At 36.2% G+C, this 27695-nt stretch overlaps 1 protein-coding gene across 4 annotated transcripts in view; it reads right to left on the reverse strand.

Annotated features, from left to right (window-relative positions):
* Positions 1-27695, reverse strand: part of DYNC1I1 (dynein, cytoplasmic 1, intermediate chain 1) — a 416457-nt gene that overhangs the window by 9753 nt on the left and 379009 nt on the right. For all 4 annotated transcript variants that reach the window (XM_006834266.1, XM_006834268.1, XM_006834267.1 and 1 more), the window contains 2 exons: positions 16856-16996; positions 12557-12682 (listed from right to left, as the gene is read on the reverse strand). In XM_006834266.1, the coding sequence (XP_006834329.1) occupies positions 12557-12682; positions 16856-16996 (267 nt within the window). The remainder of the gene's footprint in view (positions 1-12556; positions 12683-16855; positions 16997-27695) is intronic.

Raw genomic sequence — 27695 nt, forward strand, 5'->3', positions numbered from 1 at the left:
ATCATTGCTTGAGATCCCCCCCCACCCCCCACCCCCTACCCCAATCACAAGCAAAAACAACAAAGCCCTGCTCCATCTGAGGCTGGATCATGAATTTGCCCCCTTTGTCTGAGGAAACTGGTCAGTCTAATCATTGGGCATCTGGCGAGGACTACCCGTGTAGCATAGACTGTGGATATAAAGGGCAGGCAAGGAACACAGGTGGTATAGTGGGTAAGTGTTGGGCCACCAACACCTAAGGACAGTAGTTCAAACCAGCCATCTGATCCGATCTGCAGGAGAAAGATGAGGCTGTCTGCTTCCTTTAGGGTCAGTATGAGTCGGAATCCACTGAATGAGAGTAGGTTTGATTTTAGTTTGGAGAACACAGCTGGGGCTGACTTATTTCTCCTTACATCAGTTAGATCATGGTTTCATTCCAATTCTGCCACTTGCTGTGTGGTCTTAGGAAATTTGTAGTTTTAGTGTCTCTGGTCATCATTTCCTCGACTGTGAGAAAGCAATTTAAATTCTCCCAGGATTACCATTGTGGCACAGCAAGGTTGGTGGTTCAAACCCACCAGCTGCTCCTCAGAAGCACTATGTAGAGTCGTTATGAGTCAGAACCCACTCGATGACATTAAACAACAGACTACTGTGCAGTCCTGGTAAACTGCTATAGGATAAGCACTGGGCTGCTAGATGCAAGGATGGCAGTTCAAATTCACTAGCTGTTCCTTGGAAACGCTATATAGGGTCACTATGAGTCAGTACCAATTCGATATTACTTAATAACTACAGGACTACTGTGAATATTAGTCAGTAAAATACAATGAACTTAGCACAATGTTGTTGTTAAGCAGCATTGAGTTTTCATTTCTGATTCATAGTGACCCTGTACAGTGTTTCTGAGGAGTGGCTAGTGAACCTGGACCACTGACCTTGAAGTCCAGTGCATTAACCTGCGGTTCCACACCAGTAAAATAAGTGAGTAAAATATAATGAACTTAGCCCAATACTTGACACTTTATAAACACTGAATAGAGATTCTGCTTTCCTATTTTTCCTTCTAAATGCGTATTTCCCTCTTCTCTAGTTTTTTTTTTTTTTTGCTCCTTTCCCCCTTTTCTCTCTTACATTTTCTTCTTTTCATCTATATAAAGCTGCTTGTTTTATAGTTTACCTTATAGCTGATCACATTTGATTTCTTGAAAATGTACACAAATTATTTCTTAAATATACTTTTAAAAATAGCTAATTTACATGGGCTGGGAGGTCAAAAGAGTTCTTTTAGAACTCAAGAAAAATTCTCTCAGTACTTTTTATTGTTCTTTAAAAAAATAAATTAAAAATATAATTATTCCTTTAAAGCATGTGTACATCCACATAGACTTTTTCACATACTCATGTGACTAATATAGCATTATCTAGCTATTTATCTATTATGCCACTTTCCACAATGGGATCTTATATTTTTACCTCAAATTCTAAGACTTTGTCAACACAAAACATGTTACAAAAATCAAATGACTTTTTAAAATCAGGGTTAAACATACAAATGTTGTTGTTGTTAAGTGTCGTCAAGTCTATTCTGACCCATAATGACCCTGCATAGGGTTTCCAAGGAGCAGCTGGTGAGCTTGAACCACCACCTTGCAATTGAACGACTTTGCAGTCTGATACATTAGCCCACAGCGCCACACCAGGACTCCAAACCATACAAATAGCATTCATTTATAAGCATATGGCTAACCATTCTGGACATTCTTCAGTCAAACCTTCTTCATTTGTTAGTAATTTTACAGGGTTTATAGTACCTAGCAGTTGAGTTTAAATAGTTGCATTATCTGCAGTAACTCCTACCAGCCCAGTGCTATATTGTTTTATGTAAAAAATATCTGACTTGGGCATTACTTATTGTAAAAGTATTTTAATTAAAAAAAACACTTGGTTAAATAAGACATTAGGAAAGTCGTCAGTAATTTCAGTTTGGTTTCTCAGATACATTAAGCATGGCAAATGAATTAAAATGAGTAGGACTCTAAGTTTCAGAATAAATATTCCATGGGTGTGTGGTTCATCAGCTTCTTTGTAATCTTTCAATTAAATGGAGTCATTAAAAAAAGAGTCTGTGGTACTATTATGATACCATTGATTCCAAACAGAAACACAACACTCATCTTCTTCATTAAACTAAAAATGAAAGTTTTCTGTTAAAAATATGTCTCACAAATTTTCACTATAATATATATCAGCTATTTGATTGCATGGACAGGAACAGTAGAAGTGTATGTTGGCTTTAAAAGAAAGATTGGCTAACCCCTCTATGTTCTAAAATAATTTTAAAAACTACAATTATTAATAATGACACAGTATTCATGAGATTGTGAACTTACTGGTATACAAATATACGCTTGTGTCCAGTGGAAGCCTATATATTTTTTAAGACAATTCCCTTTGCCACACACACACAGATGGAAGCAAAGTGGGAGGTAATAAGCAGTGAAACAGCCACGGGAACAACCAAGCATACCCGCTTCAAATAAATACAGCTACACAGTACTTAACTCTCTGGAGAATCTAGCATCACTGTTAACAATGGATGAAACCACGGACCAACATTCCAAGCCAGACTGAAGTATACAGAGGGGAAATACACTACAGTGTTCTACCACAAAAATATATACTGTGTGGTAACTTAACATTTAGAGCAGTTCTAGAAACATTGAAAGTAGAAGTTACATTAGTCTCTAGTCTCCAAAGTCTGCTTTTACCAGTCAATTACTAAACATTTCTGTGAAATTTAGCAGCATTCTAACCTGTGGTATCTGATGGTATCGGACTATTTTTGGTTAAGGAAGAACACACTTTTTGTCATCTGAAAATTCCACCAAAGGGAACCCTCATCAACCCACACAGCTTGAAATCTTTCTGCCAAAGGTCTCTTCTCTATATTATTAAAGGAGTGGTTAACTTCAATGTGCTTTGTAGAACATCTTTTTAAAGTCCATTGCCATCTAATTAAAAAATGAAATCAATGCAGGACATATAAGTTAAAAGTAAGTAGTAACAAATACTGGCCTGTATCAATTTTAGGAAAATCAGCAAATATTAAAAATAAAGAATTTATTTTTACACACCATTCTTAAGAAACTAACATTTCAAAATGCAAAGTGTCTTTATGTTCAATTCTAGCATCATTGTACGAAACATGACAAAATTTTGAAGTTTTTATCTATACATGTGGTGGTTGCGAGGAGACAAACACATGAAGAAAGAGTTAATTCTCTAAGTCCTAAAGACAATTTTGCTCACATACGCATTAAAATCCTTTCTTTAGAAATCCTTTAGCATTATTTTTCTATTATTTAGACCAATCAATTTCTCTGTCTATAAGATGGAGAAAATGCTAAAAAAAAAGGTTGACGGGCAATAGTGGAAAAGAAACTTTTTCAACCTCAATTACCACTCTTTTTCCATAACACAAAAGCTCAAGAAAATGATAGGAAAGAGCAAAGGCATGAGCTACTCATGGTGATTTGCCATATTAGCTAACTAAACATACATCCCTTTTCCCCCCTTGATATTATTAACTATAGGTTTTCTAGCAAATTCCTAGCAACCATGGCATCCAAGCAGTTTTGACAAAAAAGAAAGCTTATTGCTAAACACCTTAAAAACATTTACCAAGGTAATAAAAGAAATGTCATTCCCGCCTACTGAATGTTTGGGCATAAAAAGAGGTATTTTTATAATGCAGTTCATGATTTACCATATCTATAGTGTCCAAAAAAAGCAAAATATAAAGGAAGCATTTTTCCAGTGGTTTGACAACTATTTGAAATTCTTTCATTGCACTCACTAGTGGTCAAATGCTCAGTTTTAAAAGCACAAGAGAGGAGGGGGACTGGGATAAAGATTGGGCAGGAAAGATAAGCAAAACACTCTTTTCTAAATATATTTTTAAAATATACTTGTTTGTACAAATATAGTTAAATGGACCCCCCACCCCCACCCATCAATCTATAGCCAACTTAGAGGCTGAATTCTGAATGCTTTGCACAATTAAACTTTCACCTAACTCCCCAACGTTTGCATCTGAACCATTCATTTACTCATTGGAAATATATTGAGTGCCTAGTGTGTGCCAGGCAATGTGCTACACAGGGTTAATCTCTTTATATAGATAATTGTCAAGTATCCAACTGATGTATGTGGGTTTACTGTTTCAGCAAGTGATCAACCAAATGAGGGTTTTGAACTTGATTATTTTTTTTTTTTCTTTTCCGCTAATCAAAAGGGTGACTAGCCTTTATGGTAAAAGACGTATTTGCTTTCTACCAAAAGACCTTTAATGCTGAGACAAACAAAAATAAAATGTTTAGTCTAACTGTTGAGAAATTACTTGCTGACCATTAGGAGACTTTAGAAATTGAGACCATGGATCAGTTTTATCTGTCAATATAATAGTAATAGTGCAAAACTTCTTCTACAATGTTAAGCTTTTATAGTCCCTAACTAATAAATAATTCATGATTTAAAATTTAAAGAAATTCTGAGAGCTGACATTCTCAACATTCACGCAAACATTTCTTGAAACTGGCATATACCGATTCATTCACTTTCTCATTTTTCAAGTCTAACCCTTTCATGGTATATAAATATTTACACAGAAACGTGCAGATATTTGATTTCACTTTACATTTTAGATATACAAATAGAAGCACACATACACATGTAAGAAACGAATAACTTCCCACTTCTATACAAGCGAGCATTAATCTAGACTTACAGAAGGCTGGAGTAGCTTCACACTTGGTTGGTCTAAGCTGTGATTTGAGGCTACTGTACTAAGCAGCAATTTTTTTCAAGACAAAACTTAGTAGTTTTGAAATTCTGAAACTAAACACAATTTTGTCAGCGTAAAAAAAAATTAACACTATAATTAATGACTGCTTCAAAACTCAAATTGCTATTGAAGATGACAGTTTGAAACCACAAAGAATCATAAAGTGATTAATTATACAAGCTCATTCTTGTTATGGAAGGTTTATATTAATAGATCATTTATCACCAAAATGAGACCATATTAATTTCATTGACTATTGGAAATTATTATATACACATTAATTTGATTTTCATAAAATTAGATACTAGGGTTTTCTTTTCATTTAATCAATGACTCCATAGTACAAAAAAGTCACAAGTATTTTCTCATCAATTCAGAAAATAAAAAGCAGCTTGAAAAGATGTTAATACTATTAAGTCCATTTTTATAAACCAATGTTACCTGAATAAGCACACCATATAGTAATTAGTGTAATCATGTTCTTTTACATATATACTAATCAAAATGAAAGCCACTGCAACCCTACTTGCTATAAGATGAATAATTATAACAATAATTGAATGGAATTAAGTCTCTTTTCTTTTCTTTCTAAAATTAAGTACTTTTCCTAGAAGAAATCAAGTTAATACTAAAATTATAATCATGCATTTTATCCAAATTATCTTATTCAAATACATATAACTCATCATGACAAAAATGAATTAATAGATACTATCTCAAAGTGGTTTATTTTATATAATTATATTTATTAGCACCCAAAATCTACACGAGTATGCCTTTGCGCTCTTAACTTCAGCTGCAGTGTTGTAGCTTTAACCATAAAAATTCAGGTAAAAGTGGAGAAACAACACATCAGTTTTTATCACTCTGGGTACCATCAACAGGACTGGACGTTTGAAATTTCTGTGTTTATATGGATATTTGGCATCATGAAAGGATTTATGTCTGCCTTTTATTTTCTATGGAGAAAACTGAAGAAAGTGTTTAGTACCAGCTAAAGAAAATATTCTCAACTGTTTATCCACTGGAGAATAAGCCAGTACTTGCAAAGACCTTCAAGAATCTAGCGACTTACTGGAACACTCATTTAATGAGAAGCACAAGTGTTTTCAGGGTCTATAACTGGCCTTTGCTGAGACCAGTTCTGTTCACCTCTTTTGACGACTGTCAAAGTTTAGCAATCAGCAATGGGTAATAGCCATCATAAACCACATCAATTAAATCAAATGATTTCAAATATTTTCTGGTCACCAAGGAGTTTTTCTTTGAATTAATCTTAAAATTAAAAAGTCATTAATTTCATTTTGGCCCCCAATCCCAAGAAAAGGGATTGTTCATATTAAAGGCACAAGATACTTTTGGAGAATTGATGGAGGCCCAGTTCTACTGAAAATGCTGGTTGCTTCACAGATAAACAATTATTTCCTAAGTGTAATCCACTTAAAAACCATAAACGTACTGTGTTGATTTTGTGCCACTCAGACCCTTTCTATATCCCTGCATTTCAGTTTATCAGATGCTACTATACGTAACTTCTATTTTACGTCCAAGAGAAATTGCTCATTGAATCTTTCTTCTTTTACTCTTATTTTTGCCAGCTATAAAAAATATTTGAGGCACTTCTAGTAGTCCTTACACATTATATCTTGCTATCATTTCTAGAGTATATTACAAAGGACATTTTTTCCTCTTGGGATTCCAAACAAACTTTTCTTCTTAGCTTTAAAATATATTCACATAAACATTTAAAATCACATTATAATTAACTTTACTTGATCGTTCATACTTATCTGCACTGTTTCCTTTCCAATAATTTTTCAAAGTCCTTTAAGTATACTAATAAATGCCAAATTGATTGCCTTTATTAAAATCTGTATTAAACTGCAGGTTTCTTTTTGGCCCTAAAATAGTCATATCAGGCAAGTTATTTGAAATGCTGCCAAAATTTAGGGTAAAAAATATAAAGATCTAGGCACATTTTGTTAAGTAATTAGTGAATAGGACAAACAAATCAAGCTAGCATAAGGAGATTTATTCATCTTCCAAATTACAGTTTTTAAATTGCCATTTTATTTTGCAAATTCTAGTTTAAGCTGAAAACCATTTTGGAATTTTATCATTTGATGACTGTAAAAATATAATCAGGATTTGAAATTTATGTGTCTTTATCACAACTGAAAACAAAATCTTCCCTGGAAGAGGTTAATGGAAAAAGCAATAATAGGAGGTTGAAGATAAACTGCTTCTTTCAAAACTGGAGCTACAAACAGCATTCTAACTAATTCAGATAAACAGCAGACATAGTTGTTAGGGGATATTTATGACAGCCTCATCTGTGTGACAGCGCTGAAGCATTAACAATGGCAGCAGGCTTTCTATAAAACACATCTGCAAGAAAGACAGGTAGATAGGTCTGGCTATCAATCATCAGGACACGTGAATAATTCTATACGCACCGGTCCATGTGCTGTTCAAATCCGCTCCATAGAGAGAAAGCTTGCCATTCAGTAAAGGCACCATGACAGTAAGTAATCTTTGTTTTTAATTCGTTCAAATATGTGTGTTCACACATCATTAAAAAAAGATCCAACAATGATTAACAGCTCTCTGTGTGCCTGCTTAAACCGAGTACACCCAATATTCTCAGATTATAGTTGTAGTTAATTCAGGCCTTGTTAGCTTACCATGTTTCAATTAATTGAATGGGATCATATAGCACCCAAACATGCAGAATGTGTCCTATAGTGTAGAGATAAAAGTCCCCAAAACTTTTTTCAGGAGCTTGGCTCATTTATTTTAGGGCTTAGAACATTTAAATGGTTCGTGCAACCGCTGTCTATTTAAGTAACTTTACAGACGTGCAAATAGAATAAAAATGATTGCCAAATAATAAAAATAGGTCTTCTCTGTCTTTCGTTGGATTCCCAGGACTTTCATTTATGTTAATGAGAGCTAAGCACCTGCTCTGCAAAGAAAATAGACCCCTATCTGTGAAAATAAATGTGTACAGTGTATTTTGCTGATACAATGTTGAAATCAAATAACCAAAAATGTGTGCTGTATAAACAAAGCATCACGTGGCCTACCTGTAAATGTTGTTCTTTTATATTTCACCTTCTTATTCACAGGCCCCTAGGTAGTACTCATGACATTGGGATTGAAATGTAACAAAGAAAAAAAGGGGGTGTGGTGTGCCTGGACAAACTCAATGAGCTCCTATACAATCCTCTGCTTACTCCTTCAGAAGTTCATAATAAATTGCATCAGTAAATCTGGAATCAAGCCATTGCCCTCTGCCATCATCTTAAAAGTCATGGAGGATAATTGAACATAACAGAGGTAGGCATGTGGATGGGGGCACTGTGCTGGGACTCCCTGCAGACGATTGTTAGTGACTGGTGACACCCAAGTCCCTCTCTGCAGTGTACAGCTTGTCGAGTGCCAGGTCTCACAAGACGGCAAATCTACGAGGACTTGAATGAGGACATCTCTACTGGTAGTCACAAAAGTGTCTCTTATCAGGGAGGGCTACACCATGGGTGAATAGACAAAGCCTATCTTACTCCTCTCCAATCGTCATATGCGGCATAGGAAACTTTCCCAAACTTAGATTATACTTTCAGTGAAAATTACAATGTGATCAAAATGGGGTTACAGGAAAACAGATGAGAATCTCCAGTGTGGCTTCAGCTCTCTTTTTCTGGGCCTCATGAAGCCAATAATGTAAAAATGGTTGCCACTCTCATTCAACAGTTTTAGGTAGTTTAAAGAAAGGTAATAGGAAGACCACACAACATGTACCCCATTTAACCCAATTCCTTGTTTCTAATTATCTCGGTCAAGGCCAACATGGTTCATTTCTGCTATGCATCATGAGTGGCATGAAGAATAATATTCTTGTGGACAGGTTGGCTACATAATTTGTGGGACTCAGAGAAAAATGAAAATGCAGGGCCCCTTGCAGAAAAAATAAAAGCAAACCAACAGCAGTGGAGCACAGGGGTGTTCTAAGTGCAGGTGGAAACCTCGGAAAGCAGTGTTGCTTGTGGGAGTAGGACTTTGGCAAATAGCCTGCTGCCTCCGACTTTCTCTCCCATCTAACAGAAGTCTCTATCAACTCAACAGTGGGTGCAATGAGTGTGAGATCTCTCCCCACAGACAGGCACCAAAGTTCCATGAAAATGGATGGACAAAGTATATTAGAAAAACTACAAAACTATCATTTACTTTCTAATACAGGTTGTAGTATAAGACTTATCTAAGTGTTTCATCTTCCTTGTTAGAGGGTTCCATAAACAAGGTTTTCTGTCCAAAGGCCAGCATGACCTGCTGAGAGGTGCAGTTATAATGAGGACCAGAGGAACAATTTTGAATATAGATAATAGTAGCAGACTCTACTAGCGAATTGATCCTCAATGCCATATTTTCTTTCTCTTCGATTTTTTTTTTCTTTTCTTTTTAAATTGTTTCCTGTTCCAACCTTTTCTGTCTCGCCAGCCATGTGCCAGTTTCAGATTTATTTGACCTCCAATTCTAAATAGGCCAGCTTGCCATGAATATATTCTGTCGGGCTTTGTGCAGTTTAGGTAATTTGGTAGGCTGGTGAGTTATCGCTTATATGCTGCCTTTCTCTTCTAAGTACAGTTATGCTCTGTCAGTTCTAGACTGGAGAAGGAGACAATAGTAATTACGATAATCTTGGCATTTGCCGGTGAAGTGATCTACCATCTCTCAGAAGTGGGCTTCAGCTAAGCCTCAGCTGCAGGGAAGCCGTCTTTCCTTTTAGCACACGGTGGCTCTAAAAGACTTGATCTTGAGAACTTGAGAACAGGGCAGAGAGGGAGAGAAGAGAAACAAAAGCCTTTTTTGCCTCCCTTTCCTCAGAAATAAAATCAATATATTGAGATACCTTACAAAAGCATTCAGAAAAAATCATAAGTTAAGTCAAAATTATATTGTTAACTTGAGTTTTTCTGAGCTATAGATTGCTTTGTATATGATCAAACAACACATAAAGTATTGTTCAAGTGGATAAGCCTATCCTGGTTTGTGGTCATTCAGAAAAGGACTAGGAGATTATAATATTACCTGCTCTCAATAAAACACTATATCCTTCCCCCGGGTAGTGAATTTGTAGGGATAAACAACTCTACAAATTGTTTGGCCTATTGTATGTCACAGAGATTTTTCTATAGCCTGTCTAGACTCCAGACAATAGACGAGACTGGCCTATAGTTGTGGACAATTCTATAGTCTGTAATATCACTTAGAGAAGTAAGGACAATAATACAAAAATGAAAGCTAGCCTGACCTGCCAGTACGATAATGGAAATATGAGTATGATAACACTTGCCAACTTAGAAATGATGATAGCAACTGAGAAAGAAGTTTTAGTAGCCACATATAAGTTCAAGCAACTTCTAAAAAATTATATATAGTCCTAAAATATGAGTCATAGTCCAGCAATTCTGCCCATTGGTTGCAAAATTAACTTTTCTGCATTAACATTACGCTGTGTTGCTTATTGCACAGAGATTGTGTATATGTGTCTGCTGTATGTGCATATATAATATAAACTTATATTACAATATTATATAATAATATTTATAGTCCAAATAAAGACTTCAGATAAGGTTTTCTTTAAATAAACCAGATTGCTAAACTATTCTGTATTTTAACTCTCTGGAGATACAATTAAGAAGGATAAAATAATTAATGTTGCATATAATCTTAGGAGCCCTTACATGGCGCTATAGGATAAGCACTAGACCACAAGGTTGGTGGTTCAGATCAGCCACTTCTCAGATACGCTATACAGGGTCACTATGAGTTGATGGCACTTAACAACAACAAATAATCTTAAACGGGCTCCACATGTGAAGCATTGGACTGCAAACCACAATGTCTGCAGTTCAAGCCCACTTGTCAGCTCTGTGAGAGAAGGATGAGCCTTTCTGCTCCTGTGAAAATTTAAAGCTTAGGAAACCCTTAAGGGAGTCAGAACCTACTCACCAGCAGTTAACAGCAAAAACAGCAATAATATTAAGAGAGTTAATTTAAGGGCCTTGTGTATAAGCCAGGGAGTTGAAAAAAGGAGTCTTAAATTTTCATCTGTTCTGGCCATTTAATCTCTGAACATGTCTCCACATCTATTTCTCTTCTACAATTACATTTGCAAGATGAGAAACAAAGAAAGAAAAGGGAGGGAAAGAAGAAAAGAAGGAAGACGAGAAAGGAAAAGAGACAACTTGCTTAATTCTTTATATTCTCCTTCAGTTCTTTTATAATTTTTTAGGAAATGATACAATGAAGAGCATTTGTTTTTGTTGTTATTGTTCAGTTTTGTTTTGATGACTACCATGAAAAACATGCATTGAATATAAAGAGTACTCATGGAAGACAAGTGTGGGCTATAACTACGGGCAACGATTTTTTACTTGGGTAGCATCCTGTTTCCCATAGATTCTAAACTCCATCAACAGTCACTAGACCCTTTGCATCTTCCCCAATGGCAATCAATATCAACGCAGTGTTTGTTACTGTTGGAATGACTCACTTGTAGCTGTTGGAGCAGTCAAAGGGGCATCTAATGAAATATATAATGTGCAGTAACTAACACACCAAGAGATCATTCCAGTTGCTTTATTTAGAGCTGTGCATCATGGAATAGAAATCTCTTATGTCATTCAGTTTCTGTCTCTTGCTGACTTTAAACAAGTATCATTCAGCTTGCTTCAACACAATCAACTTTACCTTATAGCAGCATATAATGTACCATTAAAAGTTTCATTGCAAAACAAACCACCTAGGATTGCCCAATTCTTAGCATGCTGATTGATGAAAACATGAAGCACCCTTCTCAGTGTGATCAGCTAAATCTCACCCCCTAGGCACTCACTCATGGAGCGCTTCCTAGGTCTAGGACATTATATGCAGACAAATGTGGTGAATTTTTCCTCTGGAATGCAAATGTTAGATTCATATTACACCAAAAAAAGCATTACACAACACTCTTACTAGGTTTGTTTGAAAGTTCAATGTTTTCTCTGACTTTAGGAAAAAAATTTTTAACCTCATCAGAAATGAAGGTTTTTGTCAACACTTTCTCATGTAGTAGAAATAAACAGATAAGCTTCTGGGCAATTGATTGATAATTTCATGTTATACTAAAGCTAGTTTAAAAATTCAAAGAGATATGTTCTATATAAAAGATAGAGTTTGTTGTTTTTTTCCCTTTTGATATTTGTCATGAAATTCAGGCATATACATCTCATATAATTATTTTTGAATACCATGAAATTGGTATAAAATTCTGATTCAGCACAGCCTTTTTGATTAACCACTTGTTTATTAAAGAGCAATCACATACATTTTAATTTAGCATATCAATTAGAACTTTAATTTTCAAACTCCCAAATTCAATGTTAGCAGGATGCACATGCAAACTTTTTGTTCTCCTGAAATGGGTGAGAAATGTCATGCTTCTTTTAGGGTAGCTGGGGATTGCACAATACACTAAAAGGAACTTGTATCATTAATTAAAGTGTCCTGAGCATGGAGACAGAGGACCAAATTAGGCCCTAAGGAAGTCTCACCAAGCTCCCACTGAAGTCAATGGAAATTTGCAAACGCACTCAAGAGGGCACTTCTAGTCCACAAGGTCTTGTCAGTTTCACTAGGTCTTTGAAGTAGGCACAAATGTGAAAAAAGAAAAAAAATTCCATGTACCTCTCCAACATCATAGATCCAAATACGGCCCTCTGAGTCCCCAACAGCAACTTCTTTGCCAGTTTGAGCCCAGCGAACACGGTTTAGGGCAGATGCTCCCTCAATGGCCACACTTGCTGTTGGAACCTGCCAAAAGGGTTACAAAAGAAAATAAAAAAAACAAAAATGCTTTCTGAATATGACCTTAAATCTACTAATGTACAAAGACACATTTCACTGGATGAGTCACCACTGCCTTCAGTGCATGAAGTAATGTACATCCCTTGTGCAGGGGTAAAAAAGGATTCATTGTTCTTAAATCATATGCTCTGCTGAATTGAAGGGTAGAGAGAAGAGACACTTGAACAAAAAGAGAACCAGGGAGAGTCTTTCTCCACAGTCACTGGGCAGTGAGTAGCATACATATTTCTTCAGATTACGCAGAATATGTGCATCCAACATACAAATGTGATACTTTATGGTCAGGTCCTGATTTCTGATTTCATGGAAAGAGATATTTCAGAATTTGCTAAGAGTAGGATGTTATCAAAGCCAGGCAGGCATGGATATGATGGAGTAAAGATTATATTAATAAGAATGTTTTTTTGGGGGGGAGCACATTAAGTATTAAGGCTCCCAATTCTCATCTGGGATGGGATGATCAGAAGAAAGCAAAGTATGTAGGTGAGAAATTTCAAATTCTCCTCTCCTTTCTTTTTTTTTTTTTCCCCTCCACTGTTTTTTTTTCTCCTTCTGGCAGTACCACGGCATGGGAAGTGGTCTCTAACTGTGGCAATGTCCCCTGTATGATAACCCTGAGAAAATGTAGCTACCTACTTGCAGAAAATGCCTTACTTAATCTTTAGTAAGCAACTTGAAATTGAAAATCCAGATACTTAAATTATTTTAAAGTAAAAACGGGAGGTGTTAATACGGAAACTACAGTATTTGGTATAATAACCTCAGTATTTGGTACAAGAACCTCAGTATTTGGAAAACTAATTTCAGCATGCTTATGCCATCAGTTGTAGAAATTCAAGGTTGAAATAAGATAACTTTATAACAAGCCTTCTATAAGAATGTTAGGTAGCAAGTGACAACAGTTCATTCAAAAAGAAAAGGTCATATAAAAATAAAAGTGGGGAAAAAATAGTGCAAAGAGGGCCGCTGAGATGAATTCATGCCACTGTTTAAGACCTGTGTCTAATAAACATCTCGTATTAGGATGGAAACACATGTATTGTGACTTAGCACCCGGGCACTCGGTTACTCATGGAATTGAAACCATCTGTTTATATAAGATTATTGACCCAATGCTTATCTTTAAAATAACAATAACAACTCCATCATATATAAGAATGTATGTTTAAGCATAATATTGAAATTAATCAAACAAAATTCTTGTACCCGATTAAATCACTTGCATGTCAATTGTGAACAAAAATGTAAAACAAAAGAACCCTGGCTCATTTATTTTTCTTTTAAATACACGGTTTCTATAATAAAGTTACCTGCTGTGCATGCTAGAGCCTAAATTTTTAATCAAATCTTTCAAAAGTCAAAATAATGTGAATTTAGATTGGGCCATAAGTCTGCCAATACGTTTTATTATTAGTGCGCTGCCCAGAAAGCAAGTCCTTGATTTAGGTACAGAGTATTCTGAGTTAATTTTAAACTTCATGATTTAGAAAGATCATACAGAATTGATCTTATTCATTACCGATTTTATCTGAACTCTATTCAATATCTGATTTTATCTATGAACAACAACCTCAAAACCTGAATAAAATCTGTACAATTTTAATACAGTAAAAAATTAAGCTCTCAAAATAAATAAATTTTTGATACAATTTAAATAATGTGCAGTACAGTTTTTAGGATTGTCTTTATTTGGAATATAAATATAATGTAATGCAGCAGACTGAAACAATATTTTAACCATCTAAAATACTTTTTCATTAGAAGTGATATAAACAGCCATCACATTGCCTTACTACTCATGGTATGTACTAAAAAAAATAATCATATCTGAAGGAAATGACAAAATGCATTTAAATAATTTGACCTTCAAAAAACAATAAATTTATAATGAAGTAAGTTATATGTTCTCTTCTTCATATTTTGGTTTCACAACATTTGCACATTAAAATTTCTCTATAATTTTAACTGTAAAAAACAAGACACATACAGTATAAGTGACTGCATCAAACAATAGAGGTCAGTCATCGTGATAAAGGTAAATGTGAACTAGCCTTGTACAATAGCAGCTGGGATAACTTGGGTCTACAATACAGTAATTTGAACAATAAAACACTACAGCTCAAATTACTGGGAATTCAGGCTCTTCTTTTTTTAAACAAATTTAATTCCTAATTGACAAATATTTGAAAAATGTTGCTTAACTTGCTAGAAGGCAAAAATGATTTGAGGGTTTAAAAAAATTGTCCAGCTCATTCCTGGATTTGAATCAGACTCAATATATCCACACTACTATTGTGAAAAGAGAATTATGTTTACTACAAAATGAAATGTTTTGTATACTCCAGTAATGATTTTTTAAAAAATGTTTAACTACAAAATTCCTATGTGGTTGTTTCTTAATACCTAGAGAAAGAAAGGCAAAAAATTATGGTTGGCAGTGTTGAGACTTTATTTTATTTTAGTTCTAATGCAGATGAGAAGAAACAAAACATAACCGTTCACCAGGAATTTTTCAGGAGTTTGTAAAACACTGACTCCACTGGTAAGAATCACAAGCGGTTGGGAAACACCTAAACATCACTTGTACTAAAGCCTGTTGGCGGATTCCACATTGATTGATGAGATGGCACTCTCATAAGTCAATCTGGAACACGTTTGGTTTTTGGTTGCCATAAGTGAATGAGTTTCTTCTAGGAAATAGCAGCAACACAATTTTAATCGACAGCGATGAAAGACGTTGGGAAACCATTACAATGTAGGGTAGTATTTTTCCATTAAGAGCAATAATGTTATAAACATTTCAACATCAAAAATGATGGGCATGTCACATACTCATGCTGTTTTGATTATTTTCAAAGATGCTTCATTACATAACTCTGCCCAATTGCTCTTATATTTAAAAGAAAAAATGGATTTAAAATGGAAAGCCTTTGAAAATATAACTGTTGGCAGGAGTTACAGCGGCATATACCCTTGCAAGATAGAAGGAGTCAACAATGGCACCTGAAGAATATTTCCCTGCCCCCTTCCGCAAAAATACTTGGGGCGCATGCTCCTCCTCATCTCCTCCAGCTGTACGTTTCCTAATTAAAAAGGTTGAGCTGCTTCCTGTTCAAAACACTTCAAAAGACCATTCCCTTGTTCTCCACTTGACATAGAATTTGCAGCACTTGTTCCTCTTACCTGCCCATTCATATTTATGGAGAGTAGTCAGGAATCAGAGACCAGGAAATGATGCACCAACCATTTTATTTGATTAAATTGAAAGACATTTAATATTAATGTTTCAACAGCACCAACAAACACACACTCACCCTAGTAGCTGAATTAGCTAGCACCTCAGCAATTTTGAAGGAGGAAAAAAGTAAAACACACAGGACAAATTAAAAAACAACAACAACAACAAAAACGCACATCGTACATGATACATCTTTTTTAAAAGCTTGTTATCATTTGCTTTTAAAAATGTGTGTTTTCACTATGAGCCACTCTAATGTGACATGCTAAAACCCCAGGTTTTTTAATAAGTGTGTTTAATAGACATGCTCAAAGTTTGGAACTACTGCAAAAGTCTGTCTTTTGAGTTCAAGCTCTTAGACAAGTAATATTTACCTTGGTAAAAATCAAATGGATCGAAACATAAACTAAAAGCTAAGTCAATGGAATCTTTTGTGGATCCAAAACAGAAATTGTGCAAAGAACAAACACGGACAACTGGACCTTTTAAAGAGTGCAGTCTAAAATCGGAGTCTACAAAAGCGTACTTTTACAAGTTAAGTGTTTGCCAATAAAATTATTTCAATAACTCTCTGAAAAATGCCTGTGTGTCCTTCCCCGTAGGGAAAGGCATTGACATATAGATCGCTTTGCTCTTTGCAAAGAAGGGTCATCAATTGTCCACGATTTGCCACGACTTTGGGATGAAGTGAGATTAAATGGTTTTGGCAAACGCATCTGCCAATTCCCCTCAGGGCAGCCAAGCATGGGGGGCCGGCAGCTCAACTGCAATTGGAGGGTCTGTCCAAAACAGGCCGCTTCCCAGAGAGAGGGAGAGGCCGGGCTGCACTCCTACCACCCCTCCCCCGCCCTCCCGGGCCGAGCGCCTGCGCCGCTGCTCACCTCGGTGTCATTGTTGAGGTTCCAGAGGTCCAAGCGCCCCATCCCATCCACGCAGGCAAAGAGCGCGGGATGCACGGGGGACCACATGACATCGTACACATAGTCTGCATTGTCTTCAAAGGAGTAGAGCGGCTTGTTGTGCTGTAAAGCAGAGAGACCGTGAAGACTTTGTGGCGCTGCTGCTGCCTCGGGCTGTCTAGAGAGCCTAATTAAAAACTTTGCACATTCACAAAGTGTCATAAAACTTCCCGAGATGAAAGTGCTCGAAAAGGTGAACCGGAGCTTTAATGTGACTAGAACTGTCCAGTGGCATAAATAAATACCACCGGGGGGGGGGGTGTTGCAGAAGGGACTGGTAGGGCGGGGGTTTCAGACAAGGTCGTAGGAGAGACATTCCAGACAGGTGGACGGGACTGCCCATTAGCTCGGAATTCTACGCTTGGCGAGTCGCTCCCAGCCTGAACCGAGCCGAGGTCGGCCAGGATCAGACCCGCTGGGATACTCTGGAAGCCCCTGCAGGCCCGAAACCTTTGCATAGAAGGCAACGCCTGCCACCTCGTGGTCCTTGCCTGTAGCTGCAACGGTTCATAACAACTGAACTCTAGGCCAAAGCCATATTTTAATAACTCCTTTGCGGTGGGTAATAGGAAAAAAAAATACTTGAAAGTGGATTGAAGCTCTTTTGGGAAGTAAAACTTTCGTTGTCCTAATATCCTGTTACTTTACATAGTACCAGTTTGTCTAAAAAACAGGCAGATTGATGGCTCATTGTAACACTTTTGAATTAACCAAGTCCCTCGCCCCCTGTAAATGAACCAGTTTCTAGATTACCTGGTGCTTCCAAGATCCCTCAAATTGATGTTTTTGGAGCAAATGCACGAATGTATGAATGCTTCCCTTCCAGAGGGACACAATAAGTTGAAATGGCACTTTTGATTTCCAGAAAATATTATCACATCAAAATAGCACAGAAGTCAAAGGCAAGTTTGAAAGTACACCAGAAATAAAATGTAATTGGACTTCATGAATTATTCATTCCATCTGGCTTGTCTTATTCTAATTTCTGCATAATGGCTTTACTAATCCCTGATCAATTAATGTAAAATGAAATTTAAATGATAATGAAAGCCCTAGAGATAAAAGAAATTAAGTATTCTTATATCTTCTGACAGAAATCTAAACAATGAGAGACCCCCACCCCCATCCCCAGTGTCTTCTTCAGCCAGTTATCTGTCTGTATTTTCTTCATGGGCTCCACTGAATGCCTATACAGGCCAGAGTAATCAGCTCAAAAAAGATAATATAAGATATGAACAACCAAAGTCTTTCTACATAGAACATTCAAAGAATGTACCTGTAGGGAATCAACTCCAAATATTAGAGCAGACTCCCAACATGCATAGTTCGTGAATATAAAACACACAAACTACATGTACTATAATCAGAGCCAGAGAAATGACTGCGAAGACAGTAAACTGAATGCAAAAGTGTAGAAAGGTAGTGACTATAAATTTCTCCTTCCATGAGCTGAAGTGTTATATAAGGGGGAGAATTTGTAATATATTAAAAGCAACAGAGATGATTATAGATGGGCCATTGTATGTGCTTGTGTAGAAGGTATGTCTTCTTTTTAATCAAAAATATATCTCTAATGGTGGGGGTGGTTATTTGAATAAGAATATATGACACTGAGAAATAAAAAATAATTCAGTGGACATTAGCCTTATAATTTTGCAGTTTATTATTCTATGATTTTTTGATGCCAACATTTATTATATATTGCTTATAGTTTGATTTGGAGATAAAAATTATATGCCCTTTGACTATTTATGCAGTTGTTTTCTTCTTATTGTTTGTGTTAGATGATTCAAATTACCATCTCTAGCAAATCTGAATGCCCAAAGAAGTCTGTAAAGTGATTATATTGTCTTTTCTTATCATTATACATTTAACAACAACAACAACAACAACAAAAAACCCAAAACAGTGTTCTCTAACCACTTGTGAATATTAAATTCTAACTCTTTGCAGATGATTTATTAGTCACACCTCAATTCTTGATTTTTTAGCTAGCTAGTCAATGGAGTCCTGGTGTGGCGCTGTAGGATAGGCACTCAACCACAAAGCCGGTATGAACCACAACATTGGCAGTTCAAACCCACAGGTCACTCCTTGGAACCAACTCAGTGGCACTTAACAACAATAAGTCAGTGTTTCTAAAATAATATGAATAACACATTTTTCTAAAAGTCAAAGGGTGTTAATTACACATGCTTTTTAAAAAGCCGATTCTCAGTACCTTCTCTCATGAACTGAGTTGATAGTGTATCTGAGAATATGTGGGAATGATGGACACATTCAGACACTCAGTAAACACATAACACATATACAGCTCTTGTTTTGATCAATTAAAAGACTGACCAGCTTTCAAAAATCATTTTCTATGGAGTTGATACTATTTAGTAATACTAACAAATATTTATTGAGGGATAAATTAGCCTGCTAATCTCTAATGTTTTGTTTCATTCATTTTTTTCTTTAATAGTTCTTCTCTGAGAAGTAGTCAAAACTGTAGTATATCCCAGAGACTTTCCTTTTTAAACATCTGGAAAAAAACAATTACGGTTCAAGTTACAAAAACCCGTTTCCTAATATTCAGTAGTATCAGAATCAAATATTACTGTTCTGTTGCTGCTGTCTCTAGCCTTTCTTCAACTTCTTCACCCAAACCTTAATTTTCCATTATTAAGATAGTAAGCAAATAAATAATTCTAGGCTACAGTATGTGTGTATTTGGGGGAAGGCAGGAGGGCTTCTATTTTCAAAAACTTTGTTTTAACCTTGATTACTTTTAGTCTTCTATTTTATTTGGAGCTCAAAGGGTTAATCTGAACACTATATTAAAAATTTGCCTTAAATGCCTACCATAAAACTTTTATGATAAAAATATATGTCATGAAATGTTAGCATGTCTGTAAAATAATTCAAGAGCTTCAGGTCTAAAAATTCTATTTTCTATTTTGTGAAACAAAACTGTGGAGCTATCCAAATTTGTTATGAGATGACATTGATTTTAAAAAACTCTTAAATCTGGAAAAGGTGGAGGAGCTTTTGTATGCTTGACAGCCATGATGGTTACTCTACAAAATGTTTACAAGCCATTTGTTGTTGTTAAAAGCCCTCAAGTCAGTTCTGATCACAGTGACCCTACAGACTCACAGTGACCCTGTATAGGGTTTCCAAGGAGCAACTGGTGGGTTTGAACCGCTGACTTTTTGGTTAGCAGTCCAATTTAGTAAGCTAGATATCGTTCTACAGCATGTGACCTTAAAATGTGTTTTTCAAAACAAGCACATCTTCCTATACAAAGACCCCTTCACCTGTGTTTCTTTTTCTATTGTCAAGTTTATTAAAGTTTAGCCTCAGTGAGGTAGTAAAGGGAAACTGTAGCATTCTGCAGCCTACTGCATGTGTGGCACATGTCAGTGAAATATAGGCGTGGCCCCTGCTGTGTTAGGCATGTTTCCAGGGCTGTGCCAAAAGCGCTGAAATATCCACCTACAGACCAGCTTGATTTTAATGTCCTGACTCTCAAACACAGCAGAAAACTAGGCTACCAGTCAATCCCCAGACAGACACAGAGGGCAGGGAAGGGTAAATTGTTGGGTGTTTGCTGTAGGCCTGACTCTATATGCACATTGTCTAATTTAATCCGCATAAAATCTGTTTAAGGTAGATGGTATTTACCGAAAAGAAAATTACAGTTTGGGGAAGTTAGTAACTTTTTCAAGGCCACAAAAGTTGTAAGTGGTGGAGTTGAATTTGGAACTTAGGTTTTTCTAACTGTTAAGCACATCCATTCACTAGACTTCGTGAGATCCTCCTGAAAAACATAGCAATGATCTTTAATCTTCATAGAGAAAACAATAGATCTGTAGCTCTTGTCTTTACTATGTCAAGCAATTCAACCAATATTCCTACACATACACTATGGACCTGTTACAAACAGTTAAAAAATACTGCAGTCAAAAGTTTATTTCCAGAAGATCTTACCCATATATTTCCAGGCATTTTTAGCACCCTGCGATGCTAATAGGGAGTCTCTGGGTGGTGCAAACCATCAAGCACTCAGCTGCTAGCTGAAATGTTGGGGATTTGAGTCTACACAGAGGTGATTCCAAAGAAAGGCCTCCTGATCTACTTCTGAAAAATCAGCAATTGTAAACTCTGGTGAGCACAGTTCTGCTCTGACACACATGGGGTGGCCATGAATAGGAATTAACTATATGGCAACTGGTTTTCTGGACACTAACATAAATATTTTTCTCCTGAAAACTAAGAAGTTGGATGGGAATGGTGGTTAACCAGCAGGCCATGCTTGGAGCGTGGAATAAAATGAGGCTACAAGGCAAGGATCTGGGTTCACTGAATGACTGAGTGAGAGACTCCAAATGATTGTCATAAAAATGGAGAAAACAAAGCAAGGAGTGGAAAAGGACTAGGAAGAAAACTACAGGCTTTGGGCAATCAACATAACATCCTCCTTGGATCTTAGTTAGTTTTCTCATGTCTAAAATAGAAAGTTTCTGCAATTGACCTTGAGGGTTCCTATTAGCCTGGAGATTCTATGACTGTGTTTTGTTACCTGCTGTAAGAATTGAATCTAGTCTGTGAAAGTTTTTTTTTTTTTTTTTTTACAAAGTGCTATTCAAAGGTGGTTGTTGTTAGTGCCATCAAGTCAGCTTCTGACTCATAGCAAAGCTAAGTATTATAACTACAGCCATCTTCCTTGATGTTCTAGGGAATTCACACCATTGTCATTTTTCTTTACTTGGTATTTCAGTAAAACGTACATATCAACATCCACTGGGATGATTTTTAATGAAAAGAAAGAAAGAAAATATAAAAGTAATAATAGGCCTTCTATTCAATTAATTGAAAAAGAAATACAGAATATTAAATTCACATAGCAGAGGTAAGTAGTGAAATCTGTTAAAAAATGAAACTGAATTGACATTTTGCAATAATGACTTGATCTCTGGATTTGAGTTTTGATTTTGTAAGTATACTTCTGAAAATGAATAGAGCTGTGTATTTTTGCAATCAGTTAAATAGAAAATGATTTCATGAGGAGTTGAATATCTATTTCTGATGTCAGATACATACCAAAGTCACATCCAGAGAATATAATGTTTGGTTATTTTCCTCAATATTATTTATTTTCCTCTTATCAGACTCCTCTAGGCATCTCAATAGGATTTAGGGTTTGGAAGATTTGTGCTAAAATGCCTCCTAACACCTCTAAACACTGTGGTTTTGAGGTTGCATTTGTCTCTAAATGATTACAGACTCAGCAGAAATGTTTACCCAAGCCATGAATATTTCTTTTGGAGTAGAGGGGAAAAGAGGCAGAATACAACCTGGGTGAAGGAAAGGAGATAAATAATGGAATTTTAACTTTTTAAAATTGAGATAATATAAAAACAAATGGAATCTTACCTCAAAAACCATTTGAGAAAATAAGGAAATGAAAAAAAAAAAAAAACAATGAGCAGAAAGAAAATGTCCTTTGAAAATGATCATATGTGTTCCTGTGAAATAATTTAAAATATATCTATCCAGTTTTTCCAGGAAACATTAAAATGTGAGACCACGATATCCACTTAAAACAACAACAACAACAAAAACCCACCAAAAAGAATTCCAAACCTTTGGGCTCACATAAAAATGGATGTCTCCATTATAAAAAGAAAATTCTTAAACAAACAAACCAAAACTCACAAAGCAAAGCAAAGCAAACTGTTCTCTTGGCCCAGAAAAGGTGTTGTGCGTTTGGTACTCCTTGTTGGAAAACTTTATCTGTAACTCAATTTAAAAACCTTCAAGAGCACAAAATATCCAGCATTTGTCAGAATTTCTGTGGCAAATACATACATAAACAATACATATGATATCTAAATGAGATCGTCACCTGTTTCAATCATAGTCAGAAATCCAAAATCAGACATTTCTTGGGTGAGCATATTTTGAAGAGTATGTTTCATGGATATATGCGTTCCTTGTATGCATTACACAAAAGCATATAAGCACTTTAATTGGAATTCAAGAAGGTATTAGAAATCCAGGAATTTAGCATTTACCTTTCTATAAATGTGGAAGTTTTGCTAAATAACTGCTGAAGCCACATGAAAGGTATTCTTTGTTGCACTACCTTCCTTTACAGCTTATTTGCATGGAAGAATCCTCCTAATCCAGGAGGCGCCACCAATAAAGAGGCTAATTATCCATATAAAAGAATGTATACATATTCACAGGTTTTGACTAGTATTTGAGTGTTTAAAGCCATGGAAAGAGCTACATGCTTTGCCTATTCATAAAAAGGTGTACTTCCCACACTGGCAGGCGTTCTATGAATGTCAGCTCCACCTAAAGGCTATTCTTTACTCGGGGTGTTTTAAAAGCACAAATGTGTATGGAATCATTGTGAAAACACTAAGCAAGTGAGGATGCTCTTTGGAACTGTCTTTTGCAATCATTTCAACTACTATGGCTATTTTGGTAGGCTCTGGATTATTGCTTATTTGAGTTGTGGCAGGGAAGAGAGGGCCATTTTGTTGCCAAGACCAACAGAGTTGGCTCCTCTGTAGACTGGAAGTGGCAGTTGGATGGCCGGATAATCCCTTTCTTGACTGATATTCTCTCAAAAAGGTCATGTGGTTGTAGAAGGAAGTAAGAAGATCCCAAAGAGCTCTTTTTTGGCTGCTGCTGTATCATCTCTATTTTTACTATGTCCGAGTGGTTTCATAGTCAACATTATATTAGTTGGAGAAAGACATTCAATTTCTATTTAATGGTCAGGTTGACTTAGGGGCTGCATTCAAAGACTGAAAGGGAAGGATGGATATTGGTATTAAGGCTTAGAGGATGTATAGGAAGGATAATGAACTGGAAGCAGCTAGAAATGTGGGTATATCAAGGGCCTTAAAGAGTTAGAAAAATAAGCAAGAAAAGTGACATCTGCAGGCTCAAACTTTCCTTGTTTTCCTTAGTATTTATGTAATGTCAAACTATGCAACTGCGTCTTACGTGTGGATAGGTTAAATGGCAAAATATTCCCACTCTGGTTCCTAAACTGCCAAGTTCCACTCTAGCACTCCATTACAGATTGTCACAACAATATAAATAAATGAAATTTCCTTGTATAGATAACGTGTGCGTGTTGAATACATATATACATAATTCTTAAAGAAAGGTTTAAAGAAATATCAAATTACAAACCCAGATCTATAAATTGTGCTTGGTCTCCTTTTTAGACTTAATATCTAAATTGCCATGTTCACATTTGCCATTTCAAGAACTAATCAGACACTACTGGTTTAATAGAATTTGTAAATGTTTAAAAATTTTTAATTTCTTTTCAAAAAGTCTTATACCCAAAAGATGTTGATTTCTTCTGTCAAAACAGGCTTAAAAACTCAACATGGTAAATTTAGCTAAATAATGAAAATTTCAAATCTACTTCTTACATCACTAATTGATGGGCACATTTCAAAGGGTCAAGATGAGTTCTTTAGCTCTGTATTCCTGTGTGGTATTAAATGTAATACATCTTTTATATATTCAATACTTCCATTTGTTATAATGACTGAGAACTGGCAAAGATAATCCAAAATAGCAGAAGTTCAGAGCTTTCTATTCTGTTCAAATGTAGATTATTTTCTTTGGTAGGCTTCCTGTTTTGCAAAAGACTTGCTTATTCTCTGTGTTAAGTCAAACTTAAAAATGAATTTGCATTTAAAAAATTTTGTTTCTAAGTGCCATGGAGTCTGTTCTGACTCATAGCAGCCCTGTATAGGTTTTCCAAGGAGCAGCTGGTGGGTTTGAATTGCTGACCTTATGGTTAGCAGTACAGTAAGCACCAGCTAATCAGTATGGTAGTGTATTGGTTACGAATCGGACTGTGAACCGTAAGTTCAGCAGTTCGAAACTATCAGCTGTTCCGCGGGAGAAAGATGAGGCGTTCTGCTCTCGTAAAGATTTACAGCCTTGGAAACCCTGTACAGGGTCGTTATGAGTCAGAACCAACTCCATGGCACACAACAGCAACAATCAGCAATGAAGTGATGTAGGACATTGAAAGTGGCCATGGGAAAATTAACTGGGATCAATTATGAGTCATGGACAGTCTGCTAGGGTAGAGGTCACATGAGGTGAGCCAAGAAGACCTATATTGATTTGGTCCCAAAATACTACTTAAGATGATAAAGATGACTCTTAATTTATCTTATAACAGCAGGCATACAATGCAGGTTAGAGCAAGGAGGTAGAGGATCTTTGAACCTCATAATTATGTACATTGTTGTGTTTGCTGTCCCCATTCTCTCCCTCTTCAAACAGGTTTGCTTCTAAGCTTAGGGATGGGAACTTATGTCCCTATACTATTGCAATTAAAAGGCAAGCACTTTCACTCTGGTTAAAAGGGCAAAAGGAAGAATTTAACAAGCCCTCTTAACTTTTTTGCACCCAGTCCACTGGGTGAATTCTAAGTCTTAAAAGTGTTTGTACTTGTATGAATTATTCACACACACTTATTATCTTCTGTGGGTATTTAACGACCATAGGCATATGAGTGGGTGAGTTTGGGTGGGGGATGGAGGTGGGATTGGAGTGAAAGGACAGGAAGTATGAACACAGGCTAAAACTACAGGTAACATTGCGGATTACATTCTTGTGGTTTCTTTCAAAGTTAAAAGTATTCTCCCTGGGTGAGCATAAAAGGGGTTGGGGGAGGAAGAAGGAAAAGAATTTGATAACTAGCATAAGTCATTTTATTAAAAGCCAATTTTCATGTTTGCTACTTCATGCTAGGAAGCAGGAGAAGGAGTGAAAATGGGGATAAGGGGGGGGAAAAAGTCAGACATCACCTGAATATCATGTTTATTAGAAAGGCAGCCAGCAGGGCTTTGGGGCTGCTGGGGGGTGGGGGGTGGGAGGGGGGAAAGCACTTTGTTATCCAGTAAGTGTTACTGGCAATAAGCTCCGCATGTTGTTAACCTTCTTGCCTGTTTTAAGTATTATACTTAGATATTCTGTTACCCCAAACCTTAGCTTTTGATTTTCATTGTGTTTTTATTCTGATATTTTAAACATTTAACAAAATGCCAGCAGAAATAGATATGTTCAGTGTTCTTAATCAGAATGATATCATTTTAGGAGATATTTCAAATTCAGTGTAAACTACTGACTTATTATAAAGTTTGTTACTGTGACAAAACACATATTTCAGGATAAGCAAGAGTATTAACTAGTCAGCAAAGATTTATTAAGACCTGCTATTTTAGGCAGTTGACAGAAATATATCATTTTTTCAAAACCTCACAATCCAGGTAAGAAAATGAAACTACCCAATAATAAACAATAAGGGCAGAGTATTGCTTTTTTAGGATCTATTTTCTCACTTTGTTCCAAAAGGATGTATGGTGTCTTACAAAATTAAGAGAGAAAAGAAACCAAACTAAGAAAACACACTTAGCAGAGATATAAAGAAGGCAGGTAGAATAGATAACTCTTACCAGGATCCTGAGATGAGCTGATTATTACAATCTGGTACCAGAATAGCTCTAAATTTCCTGATAATTAAGACAAAAGGGAAAATCCATTGGACACATAAAGGAGGTATATAAAAAGAAAGAATATAGATTCCTTCTCAAAGTCACATTCCTGGGAAAAGTCAAGAAGGAATTGACCAGGTCTGTACATCCTTAGAAAAGAGGCTGGCTTTCTGCCTTGTTTACACCAAAGAAAAAGAACAAGTGTGCGACCAGGTGCTAAACTCTGTGGTACTGATGATAGGTGCCAGAGGAATTTGGAGATGGGGTTGGAGGTAGTGTTGGTGGTTACAATGGTCTGATGTGGTCAAGGAAGGTATTAACTAGGACAGGTGATAGGATCTGCCTTGGAAGATGCGTAGACTTCCATAGATGGTAAGGAAGACAGTTGAGCAGGGGAAAGCAAAACATGCAAAGACATGAATATATAAACCAACATGGCATTCCCAGGTAACTATTGCCATCTAATCAACCTGGACTCATGGCAACTCCATGTGTGTCAGAGTCGAGCTGTGATCTATAAGGTAAGTAGATGGCCAGGTCTTTTGAGATGCCTTTGGGTGGACTTGAACTCCTAATCATTTGATTAGAAGCCAAGTTTGCACCAGCCAGGGACTCCATGGTATTCTCAGATAGAGGTATAGGTAGTGTATAAGAAGAGCTTACTTAGATGGACTTTGAGGATTTACCCTAAGAAATAATAGGAAATGATTTTAGTTTGGTTAAAGCAAGGAACATAGAGAGGTTCTTGACTATATATATATACTTAAGACTCTTGGATGTAATAAGCTGCAAATTTATTAAACATGTGCTGATAAATGTGTATGAACTAAATGGATTCAGAGACACCTAACATTCATGAAAATATTCTCAGCTCTTTTAACACAGCCAACTAAATGATGAATACCATTGAAAGGAAATTAGAAGATCAGAAGAAAAATAGATCAGATCTGCATTTAAGCATGATAATTTTTAATCATTCCGAGCCACCTGGAAGTAGAACTGTACAAGAGAGTTTCCAAAAGTTTGTGGAAAAATTCCATTATCTCTTAATTTCATTTTCCTTGAAGTTTTTGAAGCCATCTCATAGCTCTGGAGTTGAAAGAATGAGCAAGTTTAAAGTCAGTGCTTCAAAGAATCATTATAGGAACTGCTGAGGTAGAGAACAACACATGGATGAAGGAGAAAAGGAAGGTCTTTAGTGGTAGTGGAGTGGGCCAAGAGAGTGAAGA

Source organism: Chrysochloris asiatica, unplaced genomic scaffold (assembly GCF_000296735.1).
Source record: "Chrysochloris asiatica unplaced genomic scaffold, ChrAsi1.0 scaffold00010, whole genome shotgun sequence".
NCBI classification, from domain to species: domain Eukaryota; kingdom Metazoa; phylum Chordata; class Mammalia; order Afrosoricida; family Chrysochloridae; genus Chrysochloris; species Chrysochloris asiatica.